Source organism: Perognathus longimembris, chromosome 8 (assembly GCF_023159225.1).
Source record: "Perognathus longimembris pacificus isolate PPM17 chromosome 8, ASM2315922v1, whole genome shotgun sequence".
In the NCBI taxonomy this organism is placed as follows: Eukaryota; Metazoa; Chordata; class Mammalia; order Rodentia; family Heteromyidae; genus Perognathus; species Perognathus longimembris.
In genome coordinates, this window is record NC_063168.1 from 7,966,559 (window position 1) to 7,984,412 (window position 17,854).

Genomic DNA, 17,854 nt, shown 5'->3' on the forward strand with positions numbered 1-17,854 from the left:
AAACCATTTTGTTATCTATTTGCCCAGGTTTGTTAGAGGAAGTTTCATGTGTTGAATATTCAGGTGTTCTAAATGACTTCCTCCTGGAAGGTTTGAGCAGAGAGAAATTTCACAAGTCCTCCAAGACAGATTTCTTTTCCTCTATGGCAGTGACCAACACTGTTACTACCTTGACACCATACAGATTTTAAGTCACATGTTTCAACTATTCTCTTTCTCCCTTTTTTTTCCCCCTTGGATCAAATCCTTTCTCCTTTTACATACTGGAAAATTAATGATTTAGAAAAGTCACAATTTCCCTAAACAAAGTATCAGGCATTTGGTTAGTGGTAGGTCTGAGGTAATGTTCTCTCTCTCTCTCTCTCTTTCTCTGTGTATCTTGAAGTAGTTGTGTTAATTCAACATAAGTACAGTGCATCTTATTGATCAGGGTTGTCCCTTCCACCATTCTCCTTAGAGGTAGTTTCTAATGTCCTCACTGCTAGGAATTGCTGCACCTGATTCTAACTAAAATTCCCTTCTCTTCTTAAGGTGAGTGGTGCATCCTACCATTGTTTCTTCTGTTTCTGGCCACTTTGACTTTACAAAATTCTGAGGGTTTTTGTCCCTTCATTTTGGAAGTATTCTAAAAAAAAACTTCAGTAGAGACATGCAGCAGCAAAAACAAAGTGAATTGTATATGAATACCTTCTCTACTTTGGGAGTATTGTGGATCAGAAGAAACCCTGCAGTTTGTGGCTAGTGTTGAACTGAATGAGGTGGAATGGTTTGTGACTTCTTAAACCCTAAGTCCAGTTCATGAGCGGTTTGTGTCATACCTATAGTGACCCTTGGCAGTTTAAAAATGGTCATCTAGATTGTGTTGGGTTGGAGTTGAGAGGGGAAAAAAAGAACATGTCCCAGTAACAGGAAAGACTAGGGTTTCAACACTGGGGACCACAGGTAGATAATCATTCATTCCTACTTAGAAACTTTCTCTCTGTCTCTCTCTCTCTCTCTGCCACTCCCTCCCTCCTTCCCTCCTTCCTTCTCTCTCCCCCTTTCTCCCTCTCTCTTACTCTTTCTCCCTTTCCTTCTCCCTCTTCCACCCTCCTAGTGGTAGAGCTTGAACTCAGGGCTAGAGTGCTGGCCTTTAGCTTTTTCAGTCAAGACTGGTGCTCTACCACTTGAGCCACGCCTCTACTGCTAGCCTTTTTTCCCCCTTCAGTAGTTAGAGGCATGAGCCACAGGAACCTGCCCTCTCTTTTATTATTGTACTACAAAAAGGCGTATTTGTAGCAGTTCTTTTCATGTTGATCTTATTAATGAGACTCCTAAATATTCCAAATTATTATCAGATTTTCACGATAAAGGCAGGTAGTTGCAAAGTCAAGTATAATTTTTAGGGTTGGTGAAACCCATAAATAAGGTTATCAAAACCTAGCTTTCACAATCCATATTAACAAGGATCTCAAGTAGTAGTTGTTTCCTTCTCCATAAACACTTTAGAATGATTATTCTGGCTTCTAATTTTAAGGGGTTAATACCAAGTTGTTTACTTTCTAATCACATGTTCAAGAACTATTAAAAAAAATGCACAGAGTAGCAAGGATAATTTATTTCAAGAGGTTGCCCTTTAAGTCAAGTATCTCTTGAATTTTTAAATAGCTTGATTGTTCAGTTTTAAAGGAAATCATAAACATTAAAGTAACACAGCTTGAAGAGCCAAAAATATATTTGCCAAATGTATTATGAACTGTAATTTGAGAGGTACATTTTCTCAAAATCAGACTTTTCATTTTACTATACATAACTTACAGGAAATAGTTTCTCATGCTCCTTCTGATATAGTTCTAATAAAAGAGTAAAAATTATACTTGAAGATCATCTAAATATTTTTTTGAAAATGAATTTAGATCACAATATCATAATACTGAGAAACTGATTTTTCCTTGAGTGTTAAATCTCTTTGTTTCTGGAAAGAAAAGATTTAGCACTATGGATACACAGAAGAGAGACGCATCTGCACGCTGTTTTAAAAGCAGCATGAAGATGCAGGAGTGTCATCCTGTCAGAATTCATCAAGAAAAGCAACATTGGAAAGATCAAGTATATAAAAATAGAAAAATTTTAGCAAATGCAATTACACTTGCATCTTCTAATGAATTTTTATTGTCTGCAGCATATGCAGTTCATTCGGCTGCTAGAAAAGTTATTGACATTGCACTGTGGTCCTGCTGAAGAAGAATTTGTGCAGAAGTTCCGCAGAAGTATAGCCATTCAGTCTAAAAAGCAGCTGATTGAGCCTGTGCAGTATGATGAGCAGGGAATGGCCTTCAGCAGGAGCGAAGGTAATGGCACTCTAGGAAGAGAAAGCAAGTCTAGTGAAGAGGGAGAGACTAATTACTGTCATTTCCTCTTGTTCTCCCAAACGCCTTTCATTTGTTGGTTTCTGTTACAGCCACATTGGAGTTCTTAGCTTTAAGAGTCTGTTGGAGTTTTTAAAATCTGAACTTAACATCATCATAAGAAAAAATAAGGAGATACACCTACAGAATCATAGTAACACTTTCTTAAATTTTTCAACTGATAGAAGCAACAAAGTATAATACAGCTTTGTTCTCAAAAACTAGAGGTATTGGGTGAATCCACGTGTCAAATGTAAAAACTATGTAATATGAAAACTTGAGGCCCTCCCTCAGCTTACGTGGTATTTACATATGATCAGAAACTTTTGACATGGTCCATATTTCAGGAACTGGCCAATCTGTTTGCAACTCTTAAAAATGTTGCCTTATTTTGTCATTCAACTACTGTTTTCAAAGAAATATGATCTTTCCTGTGGATTCCTGTCATTTCTGTCCATTATTTTTCTTTATACTCTTCACTTATTTTTTAAAATTATAGTGATAGATATATATATATTCTTAGTCAATATAAAAGAACATTTTGCAAATTGGTTGTTTTTCATAAGGTAAATGAATATGAATGACTGTTGGCTGTTGAAACTAATTTGAAATCGTTTCAATATTCTAAAATGGAATTCTAGAGCGGAATTACCCCAAAGTGCGTTTTATTAACATCTATTGTGGTGTGCCTTCACTTTTATTTTTGTTTGACTTGTAGTTCTGGAATTCTCTTGTGTATAGCATTATATATTATTATCCTGGGGAAACCACCCTAAATAGAGTTTCACTTTCCTCAGAACGTTGATCTAAACAGTTTTTGCTAATAGAAACTTTGCATTTTTAAAGGAAAAAGAAAAAGTGCAAAAGCAGAAGCCATTGTTTACAAGAATGGAAGTGGAGCAATACAAGTGAATGGAGTCGATTATCTGCTTTACTTCCCCGTCACGCAGGACAGGTTCGATGTTGTTTTTCATTTCTGTTTTGAAAGAAAGTATGCTCTATAATTCATCATGACCAATTACAGACAAGGATTTCTAAATGCTTGCCTGACGGATTGTTTCCCCTCACTAATATAACAAACTAACTAAATGGAAGTTGTTGCTTAACCATGCTTAGGAGTATCTTACATTTTGAAACTCAGACTGTGCCACAAGGTAAGAGAAGCAGATTCCCACCTTCTTATTTGGGGGCATGCATGCATAAAAAACAAAACAACAAAAAAAACACCAGAAGCCCCAGAAACCAACCTTGGTGCGTAGGCTGGTTAGGGAAAACCACAGATTTCCTATGGCTTGTATTTGTTTTCCTGATCATTAATGCTTTTTTTTTTTCAAAGTATGCTGTACCTTTTTACACTTTTTCTTATTTAGAGGAAATTGATTGTACACATATTGAATGAGCAAAGAAACCCGACATTCATAGATTAAAATAAAAGCTCATCAGCTTTGCTTAGTTATCAGTGCTAAATGTGAATTATGTTTTTTACATTTTGTATCCCGTGGAGATATAGACATTCATCAAAAATAGATATTACAATTCTTTTAATCCCTAAGTGTAGTTATCTCAGAGCTCTCTTTGAGTGCCTATATAAAGGCCTCTTCTTGAGACGATTATTATTTTTCCAGTAGTTACTATCATTATCCATGAGTAGCTCAAGTTCTGTATGATTAGTTCCTCCTTCCTAATCCTTCTTCTGTTTCCTGAATGTGTTGTGGTATTTAAGGTCAAAAAGACTGATGCTTTTCTGATCCTGATGCTTGTATAAGGAAATGAGGACCCTTCTAAAACGGGATAAGCCTCAGGACAGAATAATTACCTCAAGAAATAGATGTGCTTATTGTGTTTGTGTGTGTGACTATATCAAGAAGTGGGCCACTCTTAGCTATTTAATATGAATGAAAGTAACTTTGCCTTCATCCTCACAGGCAAAAGGATGGAGGAAGTTTAGGAAAAGCCAGCGAGGCCTTCATCTCTGGACAGTAACTCCAGCAGTGGGCTATCTGCTACTTACCCTACCCCCGCCAGCCATGGGGCTGGAACTCAGGGCCTGGGCACTGTCCCTGAACTCTTTTTTACTCGAGGCTAGTGCTCTATGACTTTGAGCCCGAGTGCTACTTCCAGATTTTTGGTGATTAATTGGAGATAAGAGTCTCAAGGACTTACCTGCCAGGGCTGGCTTTGAACTGTCATCCTCAGCCTCCCAAGTAGCTAGGATTACAGGTGTGACCCACTGGCACTGGCTTGTCTGCTACTTTCTATGCAGATATATCTCCTGATGACTTCACAAGCAAGTCCCCATTGCTGCTGGATCTCACAATTCAGTTATATCCTTAGGGCTTATTCTTTGACCTCATCAAGCCTTTACTAAGGAGCATCTGTGCCCAGACTCACTCTGGGCTTTGAAAAGGTATCCTTATTTGTCAAGGAGCATTTGCTTGGGAAAGCCTAACACTAGTCTTATCGGGAATAGATGTCCACATCCTCCATTCACCTGAAGTCACTGCAGTCTTAGGGAGTCCCTGCAGGCTTTCTTCTTCATAGAACTACATGGCTAACGAGGCCAACAGTGACGTGACTACTGACTAATCATAGATCTTCTAGTTCTGCTTCTTAGCTGACTTGCCTTAACAAAATGGTTCAAAGTCACATCACATCTCTGTGAGGAGGGAGCTAAACTTGATTCTGAGAGGCTTGCCCCTTAGTCAGCTGACCTGTTCACAAGGAATATTGGCAGTGTTGCCTCCCAGTATCATGAGAAGCTTTTTATTCATTCACTTACATTTACAACAAACCTGTGTTACAGTAAACTATTGCTGTGTTCCTGGTCCTGTGGGATAGAAAGGCTGATAACCTTTCTGGAAAGGCCTTTTGCTCTGTTAGGCAACCAATCCAGCAACACTTAGTTGATCATCGTACACGAGAAATACATTGCTCATACAGCACTAACCATGTAATAGTAGAAACATGGTTAGCATTTGGAGCAATTACAAGAAAATGAGAGGATGTATTTATGCCAGAGAAGTGGCATTCAGAGAAGGTATGAATGAGAAAATCATTTATTTTGCTTGATTATTTTTAAAACTGTGCTGATTCCTGTCACCAAGACAAAAATAAATGTGGTTCTTTTAACTCAAGATTCATTTGAGGTCCCTAAGAAAAGAGACAATGAGCCATGAAATGTTTTCATGTCATTTAACTGATGTTGCATGTGCTGGTTTTCAGGCCAGTGGAGTTAAAAGCGTGAGCGGTGTAAACATTATTTCCAGTTGCTAACCTCTTAGAGTGTGGAGCGGCCGGCTGTCTCCCCTCAGCGCTCCGGGGCACTTGCGCTCCTTGGCCGGCACCCTACCACTTGAGCCACATCTCCAGTCCTTCCTTACGGTGGTTTCTTACTATGACCATTCTGTTTTAGTATATCTCTCGAGCTATATTATGAAATACTTTTCTGAATACTGGCCTAATTGTTTTCGTGAGCTTTGTTAAGGAATCTTTAAACTTTAGGAGATAGATACGTAAGTGTTTAAGCTCCCTTAGAATTGGCTGTCCAGAGCGTCTCTGTAACTTCCAATGCAAGCCCACATTATTGGGGTGATGCAGAAACCTCCCTAGCATGTATACATCAGAATCTTGTAGATTCTGCCATGCAGTAATGGAATTAGATCACTAAGATCTTAATTTTCTCCAGTTACTCATAATATGGCTGTTACTTTTTGTACTTTTTCCTATGTACAGGAATTTGTATCTATTGAGCAAGCAAAGAAACCTGACATTCACAAATAAAGGCTTTGCTTAGTTCTGTGACCAACATTCCTGAGCTTATTTTGCTAGAGAAATGCAAAGAGAGGTGCTTAAATGACCTCTCATATTAATCTGACAGCTTAACTGTTAAAATAAGCTTTATTTGGAGTCTAGAAATCTACAGTGTCAAACCAAGCAAACAAATCCAATATATGTATAGAGAGAGAGAAATCCAGACTGGGGATGTAGCTAAGTGGTAGTATAGCTACCATGGTAGCCAGCATGTCCAGGCCTTGGGTTCAATCTCCAATATTGCAAAAGAAAAAACAGTACATGAAATAAAAATTCAGCAGAGACATTAAGACAAAGTCAAAGTCCTTGACACCATACCTAGTGCGTAAATGATGCTTAGCAAATGCTAGTTGGTGTGAGTAAGAAAGTCGTCGGAGAAGACCCAAGGGCCTTGCTCTTGTGTGTCCCCACCAGGGCCCGGGGTGATCACGGGTCCTGAAAGCAGGCCTCACTGGCTGCACTTAGAGAATCTTAATAGGAAATGTGTGGAGTTTGGGTGTGAGGAGTGGTATTAAACATAGTTCTGGTAACTTTTAAAAAGTAACCATATCGGGCTGGGTAGTGGTAGCTAACACCTGTAATCCTAGCTACTCAGGGGGCTGAGATCTGAGGATCAAATTTAGAAGCCAGCATAGGCAGGAAAGCCTGTGAGACTTATCTCCAATTAACTAGTAAAGAAGTCAGAAGTGGAGCTTGTGGCTCAAGTGGTAGAGCACTAGAGTTGAGCAAAAAAGCCTAGGGACAGAGCTCAGGCCCTGAGTTCAAGCCCCAGGACTGGCAAAAAAAGGGAAAAAAAAACCATAACCATATCAGGATAAACATTCTGCATTATGCAAATACATTATACTTTAGTAAATCAAAATGACATTTGATAATTGCTTGAGAAGGCCTATTAATTTCATATCTGATCATCCTTCAATCCAGAGAGGGTTGATTCAGTTGATTAACGGAGTTCCCCAACTTTGACTTTTTTATGACATTATTTTCACACATAGCAAAGTTCTCATGAGAGAGGGAAGGATAAACAGTAGCAGAGGCTGTTGCTGCATTCCCTGTGTGGTTTGGAGATGGAGCCCTTCCAACCCAGCAAAGCAGTGTAGACATTAGCAATGTCAGCGTTTCTGGATCGTGGTTGTAATGGATGGATTAAGAAGTCAGAAAAATGCAACCTTGGCATGTGTCACACAGTTGTTACGAGTGTATGTCCACAGCTTGTGAAATGGAGAACCTGTGCAGGAGACGTAACCCCATGTGTTTGCCATGTGCTTTAGAGAGCAGCTGATGTTCCCTTTCCACTTCCTGGACCGGCTCGGGAGACACGACGTGACCTGCACCGTCTCTGGGGGCGGGAGGTCGGCCCAGGCAGGAGCCATCCGCCTGGCCGTGGCCAGAGCCCTGTGCAGCTTTGTCACCGAGGATGAGGTGGAGTGGATGAGACAAGGTACGCACCCAGACTGGAGAGCCGTGACGCCCCAGTGCGCCCCCCGCCTGGTCGCCCGAGCGCTCCGGGTGACCCCAAGTTAGGAATCAGTGAGTCAGGGAGCAGGGGACGGCGCAGCTGGTGGGCTGGGCCCAGAACCCTAACAGGGCTCTTCACCTTTGATTTCCACAAAGTGAACTTAACATTTTTTTGAGCCCTGCTAAAATTACAATGCACAGTCTCCAGGCCAGGTACAGTGTGTTTTGGCCTTTGACACAGGTTTTTACCAACTTTAAGTGGCGTATCGCTCAGCTATGCTTGAAGCAGATGGCTGTTTTTGTTCTATCCCAGAAATATGTAACAGTTGTTTGGTAAGTGATAAATACTTCCAGTACTTCTTTCCAAAGTTATTGGAGAATTGCCTTTTTGTCCTCTGATGTGATTTTAGTTTGAGTTTTGTTTTTGCTGTGTGACCCTGAGACACAGACATGAAGGAGGGTCTCCCCATCGCAGGGCTGCGAAGGTGCAGTTGAGCCTTGCGTGGGGGTGTGCTTGAGCCGTTCAGGGCAGTGAGTTGATGCGCGTCCTCATCACCTGTGAAAGCATCAACGCAGCGGAGAGCCGCTCAGGGCTGCGGGCCGCGGCACCGCCCGAGGAGAGCCGCTCAGGGCTGCGGGCCGCGGCACCGCCCGAGGAGAGCCGCTCAGGGCTGCGGGCTGCGGCACCGCCCGAGGAGAGCCGCTCAGGGCTGCGGGCTGCGGCACCGCCCGAGGAGAGCCGCTCAGGGCTGCGGCACCGCCCGAGGAGAGCCACTCAGGGCTGCGGGCTGCGGCACCGCCCGAGGAGAGCCGCTCAGGGCTGCGGGCCGCGGCACCGCCCGAGGAGAGCCGCTCAGGGCTGCGGGCCGCGGCACCGCCCGAGGAGAGCCGCTCAGGGCTGCGGCACCGCCCGAGGAGAGCCGCTCAGGGCTGCGGCACCGCCCGAGGAGAGCCGCTCAGGGCTGCGGGCTGCGGCACCGCCCGAGGAGAGCCGCTCAGGGCTGCGGCACCGCCCGAGGAGAGCCGCTCAGGGCTGCGGGCTGCGGCACCGCCCGAGGAGAGCCGCTCAGGGCTGCGGCACCGCCCGAGGAGAGCCACTCAGGGCTGCGGGCTGCGGCACCGCCCGAGGAGAGCCGCTCAGGGCTGCGGGCTGCGGCACCGCCCGAGGAGAGCCGCTCAGGGCTGCGGGCTGCGGCACCGCCCGAGGAGAGCCGCTCAGGGCTGCGGGCTGCGGCACCGCCCGAGGAGAGCCGCTCAGGGCTGCGGGCTGCGGCACCGCCCGAGGAGAGCCGCTCAGGGCTGCGGGCTGCGGCACCGCCCGAGGAGAGCCGCTCAGGGCCGCGGCACCGCCCGAGGAGAGCCGCTCAGGGCCGCGGCACCGCCCGAGGAGAGCCGCTCAGGGCCGCGGCACCGCCCGAGGAGAGCCGCTCAGGGCTGCGGGCCGCGGCACCGCCCGAGGAGAACCGCTCAGGGCTGCGGCACCGCCCGAGGAGAGCCGCTCAGGGCTGCGGCACCGCCCGAGGAGAGCCGCTCAGGGCTGCGGGCTGCGGCACCGCCCAAGGAGAGCTGCTCAGGGCTGCGGCACCACCCGAGGAGAGCCGCTCAGGGCTGCGGGCCGCGGCACCGCTCTGGCCGGACATGGTTTCCCTGCTGCCAGGCCCAGGACACGCACTGCCCAGTCGCTTCGGCTACTTAAAAATCCGCTTGCTTCTAAATAATTTGCCTTTATATAGGATTCTTTACTCATTAAAGTAGTTGGATAGCCCCTGACTTCTTAACCAGTCTACTAGTTTGAGATGGGCTGCACCTGCCTCGATCGTTTGACAGATGTATACCACATCCAGCCCGTTACTTAATTTAAACCAGAAGTTAGGTCTTAACATGTTTAGTACAAAATATTGTTCCACTCATGTCTACTCTTTAAGTACATGTAGCCAGAAAGCTTGCTTTTCCTTTGCTATCATCATCTGTTCATTAAAAGACTCGTAATAAAACATCTCAGCCATGTAGCCAAGGAAGTGCATTGGAAAAGAAAAAGACAAGGAAAACTAGAATCTGTTTATCTTTTTGTCAAGCAGTAAGTTTGTCTTTTCAAATATGTCTGGTGAGTCCTGCGTGTATGTTTGTGCACACCGATAAGGCGTAGTGTCTGTGTCAGTGTGCAGGACACTCCTATCTCAGGGAACAGTGACTCAGAAAACCACCTTCATCTCAGGAACAACAAAAACCAAAAGGAGTTGAAAACCCCAAAAGGGGTCCTAATTCTTAGAGGATACAGGAAAGCAGAGTAAAATATCATCACTGGTCACTGGTATTTGTCTCAAAAATTGGAAACTATTCCTAAAGAGCAAAAGCAAGCCGCCACCCTGCGATGGATGGGTTGCAAAGTCCTCTTGGGTGTGGTTGCTTCCCTCGCGTGTTTCCCGATACTCACTGGGACCCGCGAGGCTGGCTGCGTTCTGCACGGCTCACGGAGCTTTCTCTCTCTGCTGCAGCCGGACTCCTCACTCCCGATCCCCGCATCCGGGAGCGCAAGAAGCCGGGCCAGGAGGGCGCCCGCAGGAAGTTCACCTGGAAGAAGCGCTGAGCCGAGGCCAGGCGGGCCCGGAGGAGCCGCGTCTCTGCGCCTGCCACGCCAGGGTGCAGGTCCGAATGAGTTGTGAGATGATTTATTTTTAAATGCAACTTTGTAACCAACATTACTGTAAATAAACGAGTAGACTGTTAGCTTCCTTCTGCTGCTTCATTTCTTAAAACTTCTGTAAGCTAGTTGTAGAAGCACCAGTCATGAGATCCTTGATATTAACTGGAAAAGGAGCATTTGGCAAGATCCAGGCCGAGCCTCATTTTGCCCGTGAAAAGGGTCTGCTTCAAAGACTGGAAGTCCTGACGCGACGGTTGCTCATTGAATGCTCAGCCTGGGCTCGAGCTCGCCGGGCCGCCTTCTGTTGTGGCAGTTCTTCTCTGGAGACGGAATGGTGGGAGGGTTCTGCAGAATGAGGGGAGCTCAGCGTCCGCCAGACTGTGTCCGCCAGACTGGCTGTGCACAGGGCCAGGGAGGTCACCTCCCATGACTGCAGCGCATTTTGGAGAAGTCATGGTTTTATTTTGATTGTATATATTTGAAGTGTACAGCGGGGCCATGTTGATGTACTCAGCGATTACTAGTGAATCCAGTTAACATGCCTAGTGTCAAATAGTTTCCTTTCCTTATGGAAAAGGCAACTAGAATCTTCCCTCCTGGCACCACTGTCTGTGTTGGGCATTATTAGATCAGCCCACCCTGCAGGACTTCTTGCCCAATGCCTTCATTCCCCTGCCTCCTGGGAACCTCTTCTGCTCTGTGACTCCCAGCTAAGTGCGATCATGAAGTCCTTGTCTGTGTGCCCACTCGGCTTTATATCCTCTCGCTTCATCCATTTGTGTCCAACAGCAGATCTCTCTACGGCTGACATGCCACAGGGTTTTTGTTTTGTTGTTTACATCCGCTGGGGAGGGGGGTCATTGTGACATTTCCACGTGTTTACCATGTATTCCAGCCAATCTCCCCCCTCTCACTTTCCCTACCCCTCTTCCTTCCTTTGCAAACCCCTTTCAGCTGGTTTTACTGTTCTGTTTTCATAGTTGCAAATAATCCCTTTGGACTGTGTTCAGCCTCCTTCATCCTCCTTGTTAACTCTTGCTTATACCCCACCCACCCCCCAAAAGCACAATTCCTTTATTGGATCAGTTTTGGGTTCCATTTGGGATCAGTAGACACCCCCCCCCCCCCACAGACACACACACAAGGTCTGAGCAGAGGCTCCCAAGGAAGGACTTGGCTGAAGGGAGCTGGTTCCAAGGCCTCCGGGTGGAGGCCCGTGAGCCTCGAGGAGCTGCCGTGTGACCGAGCGCAGGGTGGAGGGAGGTGTGCTATGGCCCCGAGTGTCACTCTCCCAGGGACTGGCTGGGCCTAGCCCACGTGCAGAAGCAGCTCCCTCGTGAGATGCACCACGTCCAGTGTTTGTAATCAGCTATGGTGGGATGGAACTGATCACACAGAGGCGGCTGGACTCGCAGTCATAGCTAAGGGCCACATTGAGGAGTTTGTTCTAGGGTCTCCCCTCCTCCCCCCCACCCCCCCCCCCATCCTGGAACTTGAACTAGAGGCCTGGGTGCTGTCGCCATCTCTGAGCTGCTTTTGCTCAAGGCTAGTACTCTGCCACTTGAGCCACAGCTGTACATTCATCTTATCATACTTTAAGTGAAAATTTTTTTGCATTGTAATCATGCAGTTTTAGTGCAAAAGGCAGTTGGTGATGAGGTACTTTAAAATCCATTTCAATACAGTTGCCTTAAGTAAAACTCTTCCAAGGATGAGACCTGCAAAGCTCAATCTCTATGATTTCTTCATAAATTAGTGGTGGCAATTCCTAGATAAATGTGTGTGTGCACATCAGATTCACATGGAGCAACATAACACGATGGGAAACTGAGTTACGACCTTCCCGTGGCACCCAATGGATCCTACCTCAGACGCAGCTCCAGGAAGCATACCCTGCTTCCGGCCACACAGCAGCTGCACCAGCAGGCTTTGTCCAGCCACGTTGCCTTGGCCTCTTTGTCTGCTGGAACGTGCTTCTTACCACCTAGATGGAAGAGGTCTGTTCCCTCCTGGTAGCAGGTCAGCAGGGATGCTGGCTGCTAGTCAGCGTTTACTAAGCACTTGCTAAGTTGTACTGGCTTGCTGACTAGCCCTCACATTGGCCACTTCCGGTGCCAGCACATGGATACACAATGGGGCCCGGAAGAATCGACCGCCTTAGGCCTGGCAGCGAGGCAGCGGTGAGGAAGGAAAGTCCTCTGTGCTGGGAACGGGCTGGGGGCTGGGAAGTGGGAGCCCGGCCATCAGCTGAGTTACAACATAGCTTTCTAACTATTACAGGACATCCCCCCCCCCACTTTGGGCTTTTTGTTTTGAGGGGGTTTTGTTTTGTTAGGTTGTTTTTGTTTGTTTTGTTTTGTTTTTTAAATAAAAAGGAAAGCTAGGTGCTAGTGGCTCACACCTCTCATCCTAGCTACTCAGAAGCCTGAGATCTGAGGATTGCAGTTCAAAGCCAAAGGGGCAGGGCCAATAAAACCACTCAAAAGCCAGAAGTGGCGCTGTGGCTCAAGTGGTAGAATGCTAGCCTTGAGCAAAAGAAGCTCAGGGACAGCACCCAGGCCTTGATTTCAAGCCCTAATACTAGCCACCACCACCCCCCAAGAAAGAAACAAAGTATTGAGTATGGCCAAGATGTGTGAGCCCTCAGTTCCACTGCCCTGTGGGGCCAGCTGTGGAATGCAAGGCTGGAAAAGGCCCTGGAAGTCCCTCCTTCAAAAGGCTTAGGGGGGGGGGCTGGGGATATAGCCTAGTGGCAAGAGTGCCTGCCTCGGATACATGAGGCCCTAGGTTCGATTCCCCAGCATCACATATACAGAAAACGGCCAGAAGCGGCGCTGTGGCTCAAGTGGCAGAGTGCTAGCCTTGAGCGGGAAGAAGCCAGGGACAGTGCTAAGGCCCTGAGTCCAAGGCCCAGGACTGGCCAAAAAAATAAATAAATAAATAAAGGCTTAGGGGGGCAGGGGAGGAGGGCAGCCACCGGGGATTGTGAAGGTGGGAGGGAGGAGTGTCCTGCTCACCTGGACAGACCTGGAAGCAGAGTTAGAGAAGACACTGAGTTGGTTATTGTGAGACACCCAGCTGAGCCATGGGCCGGTATGGGCCTTCCTTGGAGATGCTTCCAAGCTGTGGAAAACATAGGGACAGTTGTCCACCTTTCGTGGTAAACGCCCAGCAGAGGGTTGCGCCCAAGGCCACAAATTTAATAGTACTGTTCTTTAAATCACTGCTCCTTACACGTTAACAAAACTTAGAATCACTTTTAGATTGTCTATGTAAACTGTACAGAAGAATTTCACATTTATTATTCGTTTAAAAAAAATGGATAGTACTTCTCCCCTCAAAAGATGGAAACCTCTCCAGGGAGCCAGGCTCACGACATGAGCTCCTTCCCTCTATCTGAGCTCTTTCTCTGCTGAGAATGAAAACGACAGACGTCCCCAACTCTCCCCACTTTTGTCCAAGCTCGTAAACCTTCGGCAAGGCCGTTACAGTCATGGAGAATCTGCCTCCCCTACAGCAGCCCCCACTTGTAAGTTCTCCTTCTCTTTTGTAATCTCAGAATGTTGCTTTTTCGAGGCGAGGGGAGCAGCGATGGAGGAGGTTTGACAGATCAAAGCAGGGAGGTTGAACAGCGTCTTTGGATCTATTGGGAGTGGGCTACAGGTGGCACAAGCCCAGTTTGGGCTCTATTTAGGCTCCGCAGGGGATCGTGGCAGCTCTGGGCCAGGACTCTCTGGAGTGAAGAGCCGACGGCCTCCTGCTGGAAGGGCAGCGGGGTGCAGGGCTCCGGGATGCCAGGAGCTGCTTCCCTCCGTTCAGAGCGGCTTTTTAGAGTCATTCTGGAAGAAGGCCTTTTCTGAGCCGGCGGCAGGCAGAGCTGGCTTCAAGTTGGAAAGGTAGCGGGGGGGGGGGGGGGGAGTCTGCACAGGTGGGTCCCTCGAAGGTTATCTCTGGGCTGCCGAGTATGATGCTAATCCTGGCTCTGCCTCGAGTTGGGGGACTTGGATCAGCCTACTGTACCTTATCCACCTTTCCAGGCTTCCTGCCACCTCCCCGCCCTCCTTACCGAAATGTTCAAATCACCGAGATGGGGGTGTGATCAGCCAGCTTGTGTGCTTTCCATAGTTGGGTTCTTCTCAGTCAGTACATATTTTCCGACAACTCCTTCGGCCTAGCGGTAGCATGTTCTAGGTGATTACCAAAACAGTACCAAGTCAGTATTGTCCTCAGAGCTTTGAGTCTCATTAGAAAAATGCAGCAAACACAGAGGAAACAACTAGAAGACAGTTGCGCCCTGGCTGCGAGGGAGCAGAAGGGCTGGGGGCTGGAGAAGTCTGCAGTCCTCATCACACAGGGCTAGGAGCCGGGGACACCGCCTGCCCGGCAGCTGCCACCCCTCCCCTCAGCGGGGCATGGGCTGGGAGAGACTTGGTTGCTATCTGGAACAAAATAGATGCTCAGAAAACCTCAGTCTGAAAAATGGAGACAGCCTTACTGTTCGGGGTCCTGAGTGGCACTCGGCCAGGCCCTTGGTAAATAGGTGGGTGAAACAATGGAGCCTGCCGCCTGGAGTGAGCAAGCCCTGACCACACACAGACACACACACACACACACACACACACACACACACACACACACGCTCCGCGGAAGGTCACGGTGGGCTTGCCGTCTCAGCAGCTCTCCGTCCAGACCCCTCGTTCCTCAGACAAGAATGCACTGGGGAACCATACTTAGTTGGGATTTTACTGGTTCTCTAGGTCCTGAGGTACGTTCATCTGCCACGTTGGGTCACGTGGCAATACTAGATCATCACATTGATTGATTATCTTCACGGCGAGTTCAAGGCACCCCTAACTTGCCCATGGGAGTCTGCATGTATTACCCAGTTAGGAATTCCCATTCAGGCTGTTACTACAATGTGACGTGTTGCAAAATTTTATAGTCAGAGTTTTTACCATCGCTTATTTAATTTCGGATTGTCTTGCCCCGGCCGTAAAAACCCTCCCTTGGGACCCAAGTTCTGTATGGCATATGCCTCTTGCCCCAGCCACTCGGGAGGCCGAGGAAGGATTCTCTGAGCCTAGGAGTTCACCGCCAGCCTGAGATGTGTAGGGAGACTCTCTAAAATGAAAACGTCAAAAAAAGCAAAATCCAAGCTCACAGGCTTGAGAAGCATAATGGCATCGTGTTTATCTTTGTATATACATTCTGAAAAGTCAGGCCCTGGGATCCGCGGGAGGCCGGGCCCTCCAGAGGACCCTCTGCGGCTGGCTCCACCCACTAAGGGGAGGCCTCTAGAAGAACTGACAGTGCGGCTCAGTAGTGAGTGCTTGCTTCAGGCCCTGGGCTTGATTTCAAGCACCGAAGCAAGCGAGCAAGTGCGATACGATAGAAACTAATAACATTTAAACAAAAACAGAATGAGACCTTTTAGAGTCAGAGAGCCTCCAGAAAACGCAGCCTGTGGGCACGTGGATCTGAGTCCCGTGAGATTTTAGTCCTGGTTAGATGTCTGACCGCCAGAGCTGCGTGGTAACCGCCTGGCTTTGCTCTCGGTGGCTGCCTGCAGCAATCCACTACAACAGCCACTGACCACCAACCAACGCAGGCTCTACAGCCACGACTGTTCCCTTGATAGCACAGAACACGGACACTGGTGGTTTTCAGTTCCAGCAAAGATAATAAACACAAGATCGGGCGGCTGCAGAAACTGGGGATGAGCTGGGCACCGGCGGCTCCCACCTGTCATCTTAGCAACTCAGGAAGCTGAGACCTAAGGATCCAGGCTCGAAGCCAACCCATGCAGAAAAGTCTAGGAACTGCAAATACCCAATGAACCACCCAAACACCAGAAGTAAAGTCGTAGCTTCAATAGGAGAGCATTAGACTTGAGCAGATAACGCTCAGGAATAGCTCCTAGCCCTGAATTCAAGCTCCAGGACTGAAACACACACACACACACACACACACACACACACACACACACACACACACACACACACAGAGGTTGCTTCTCAGAAGGGCCAGGGAGGTGATTCAAATAAACACTAAACAATGAGACTTTCTTTCCCTATACCTGAGGAAGCACTTTGAAAGCCAGTATTGACCTTGCTGGCGGGTAGGCCAACTGTGTGTGGCTGCCCAGAACTCTGTCCTGGGAAGACTCAGAACCTACGTTCAGTCAGACAGGAAAGAGCTCTGCTGAGTTCCAGGTAATCGCCGGGTAGGAGAGGAGCCAGGGTGCGTGCACCGGGCTGTTAGCTCAGGTCGCAGCAGGAGCATTCCTCTTCCCCACCTCCAGAGCCCCCCAGTTAGCATCCGTCTCTTTCCTTTACCTGTCAGACTGTTATTGACGAGCACTGCACACAGCCCCGGGAGGGGGACTGAAGGTTTCTCAAGAGCATGTTGAAAGTCCCAAGCTGGTAAGAAAGTCCATTACTACCTGCTGATGAAGAACACTCAGGTTCTTAAACCATTAATACCCTTTTATAACCACAAGATGGAGCAGTGTACAATGGAATAAACAAGACTATGCACAGACAGGGAGAAGGAGATGGGTGGGATTCCTGCCCTTTCCTGGGCTTAATTTCAGTAATTCTGGTGCATTTCGATGCCTCTTGAAAACATCAGGTGTATTAATCATCTCCTAAATCTATCTATTGCAGATGAATTTCTAAATTCTGATTTGTTTCTCTTATGCTCACATTTCAACCTATAATTACCTCACTCATTAAGTTGATTTCTTTCCCTGAAAGAGGCAAATTGTTAAAGCCAAGTCAGAAGACCTAGCAGCAGCTCCTTCGGAGGCAAACACCTGCTGCCCAGCTGAAGCTGAGCTACCTCAGTGACAGGACGGGGACCCCTGGACTTCCAGGGGCCATTTCAACATGAATTGGCATCCAGGTGCTGAGCCATGAGTACACTCTCGAAATATTAGCATGTCCCCTCAGAAAAGCCATTCGGTCCAGAAGAGAGGAGCACAAATGCTAGGGGCTAGGACTCAAGGTCATTGTGAGGGCTGGGGAAAGGTCAACACGGAGTCACGAGATACATAGGAGATGTGGCTGCCCTGTCTCTCAGTCACCACCCAGCCCACGGTGGTGCTTAGGTTGAGAATCCAGTTAAAAGTTTATCATTGTCTTGTATTTTCTTTCCTTCTTTCCTTTTCTTATTCTTCTTCCCCCTCCTTTCACTCCTTCCCTTCCTTGTCTCCTCCCTCCCTTTCTCCTTCCTTCTTTCCTGTCTCTCTCTCTCTCTCCCTCTCTTCCTTTCTTCCTTAATTTGCTGCTTCTTTGTACTTTTTGCAAACCAAGCAAATCATTACTACGTTTTCCCAATAAATACTTCTGGCCTAAAAAATATTCCCATTTCTTTATGGTGAGACCATTCAGACTCCTCTCTTCTGGCCATTTTGAGATGTCCAAACAAATCATTGTTAACTATGACAACCCTAATGGCCAACGGAGCACAAGAGCTTACTTCTCCTGCCTCACTGTAACCTAGTCTTTCTCCCATCCCCTCTTGCTCAGCTTTTTCCATCCCCCATCCTCTGCTC

At 47.5% G+C, this 17,854-nt stretch overlaps 1 protein-coding gene across 1 annotated transcript in view; it reads left to right on the forward strand.

Annotated features, from left to right (window-relative positions):
* Mrps9 (mitochondrial ribosomal protein S9) overlaps nucleotides 1-10,382 on the forward strand; it is a 56,778-nt gene extending 46,396 nt beyond the window's left edge. The window contains exons 8-11 of the mRNA XM_048352472.1: nucleotides 2,162-2,330; nucleotides 3,234-3,342; nucleotides 7,469-7,638; nucleotides 10,151-10,382. Coding sequence (XP_048208429.1) covers nucleotides 2,162-2,330; nucleotides 3,234-3,342; nucleotides 7,469-7,638; nucleotides 10,151-10,242 — 540 coding nt within the window. The 3' untranslated portion in view covers nucleotides 10,243-10,382. The remainder of the gene's footprint in view (nucleotides 1-2,161; nucleotides 2,331-3,233; nucleotides 3,343-7,468; nucleotides 7,639-10,150) is intronic.
* The last annotated feature ends 7,472 nt before the right edge of the window (nucleotides 10,383-17,854 follow it).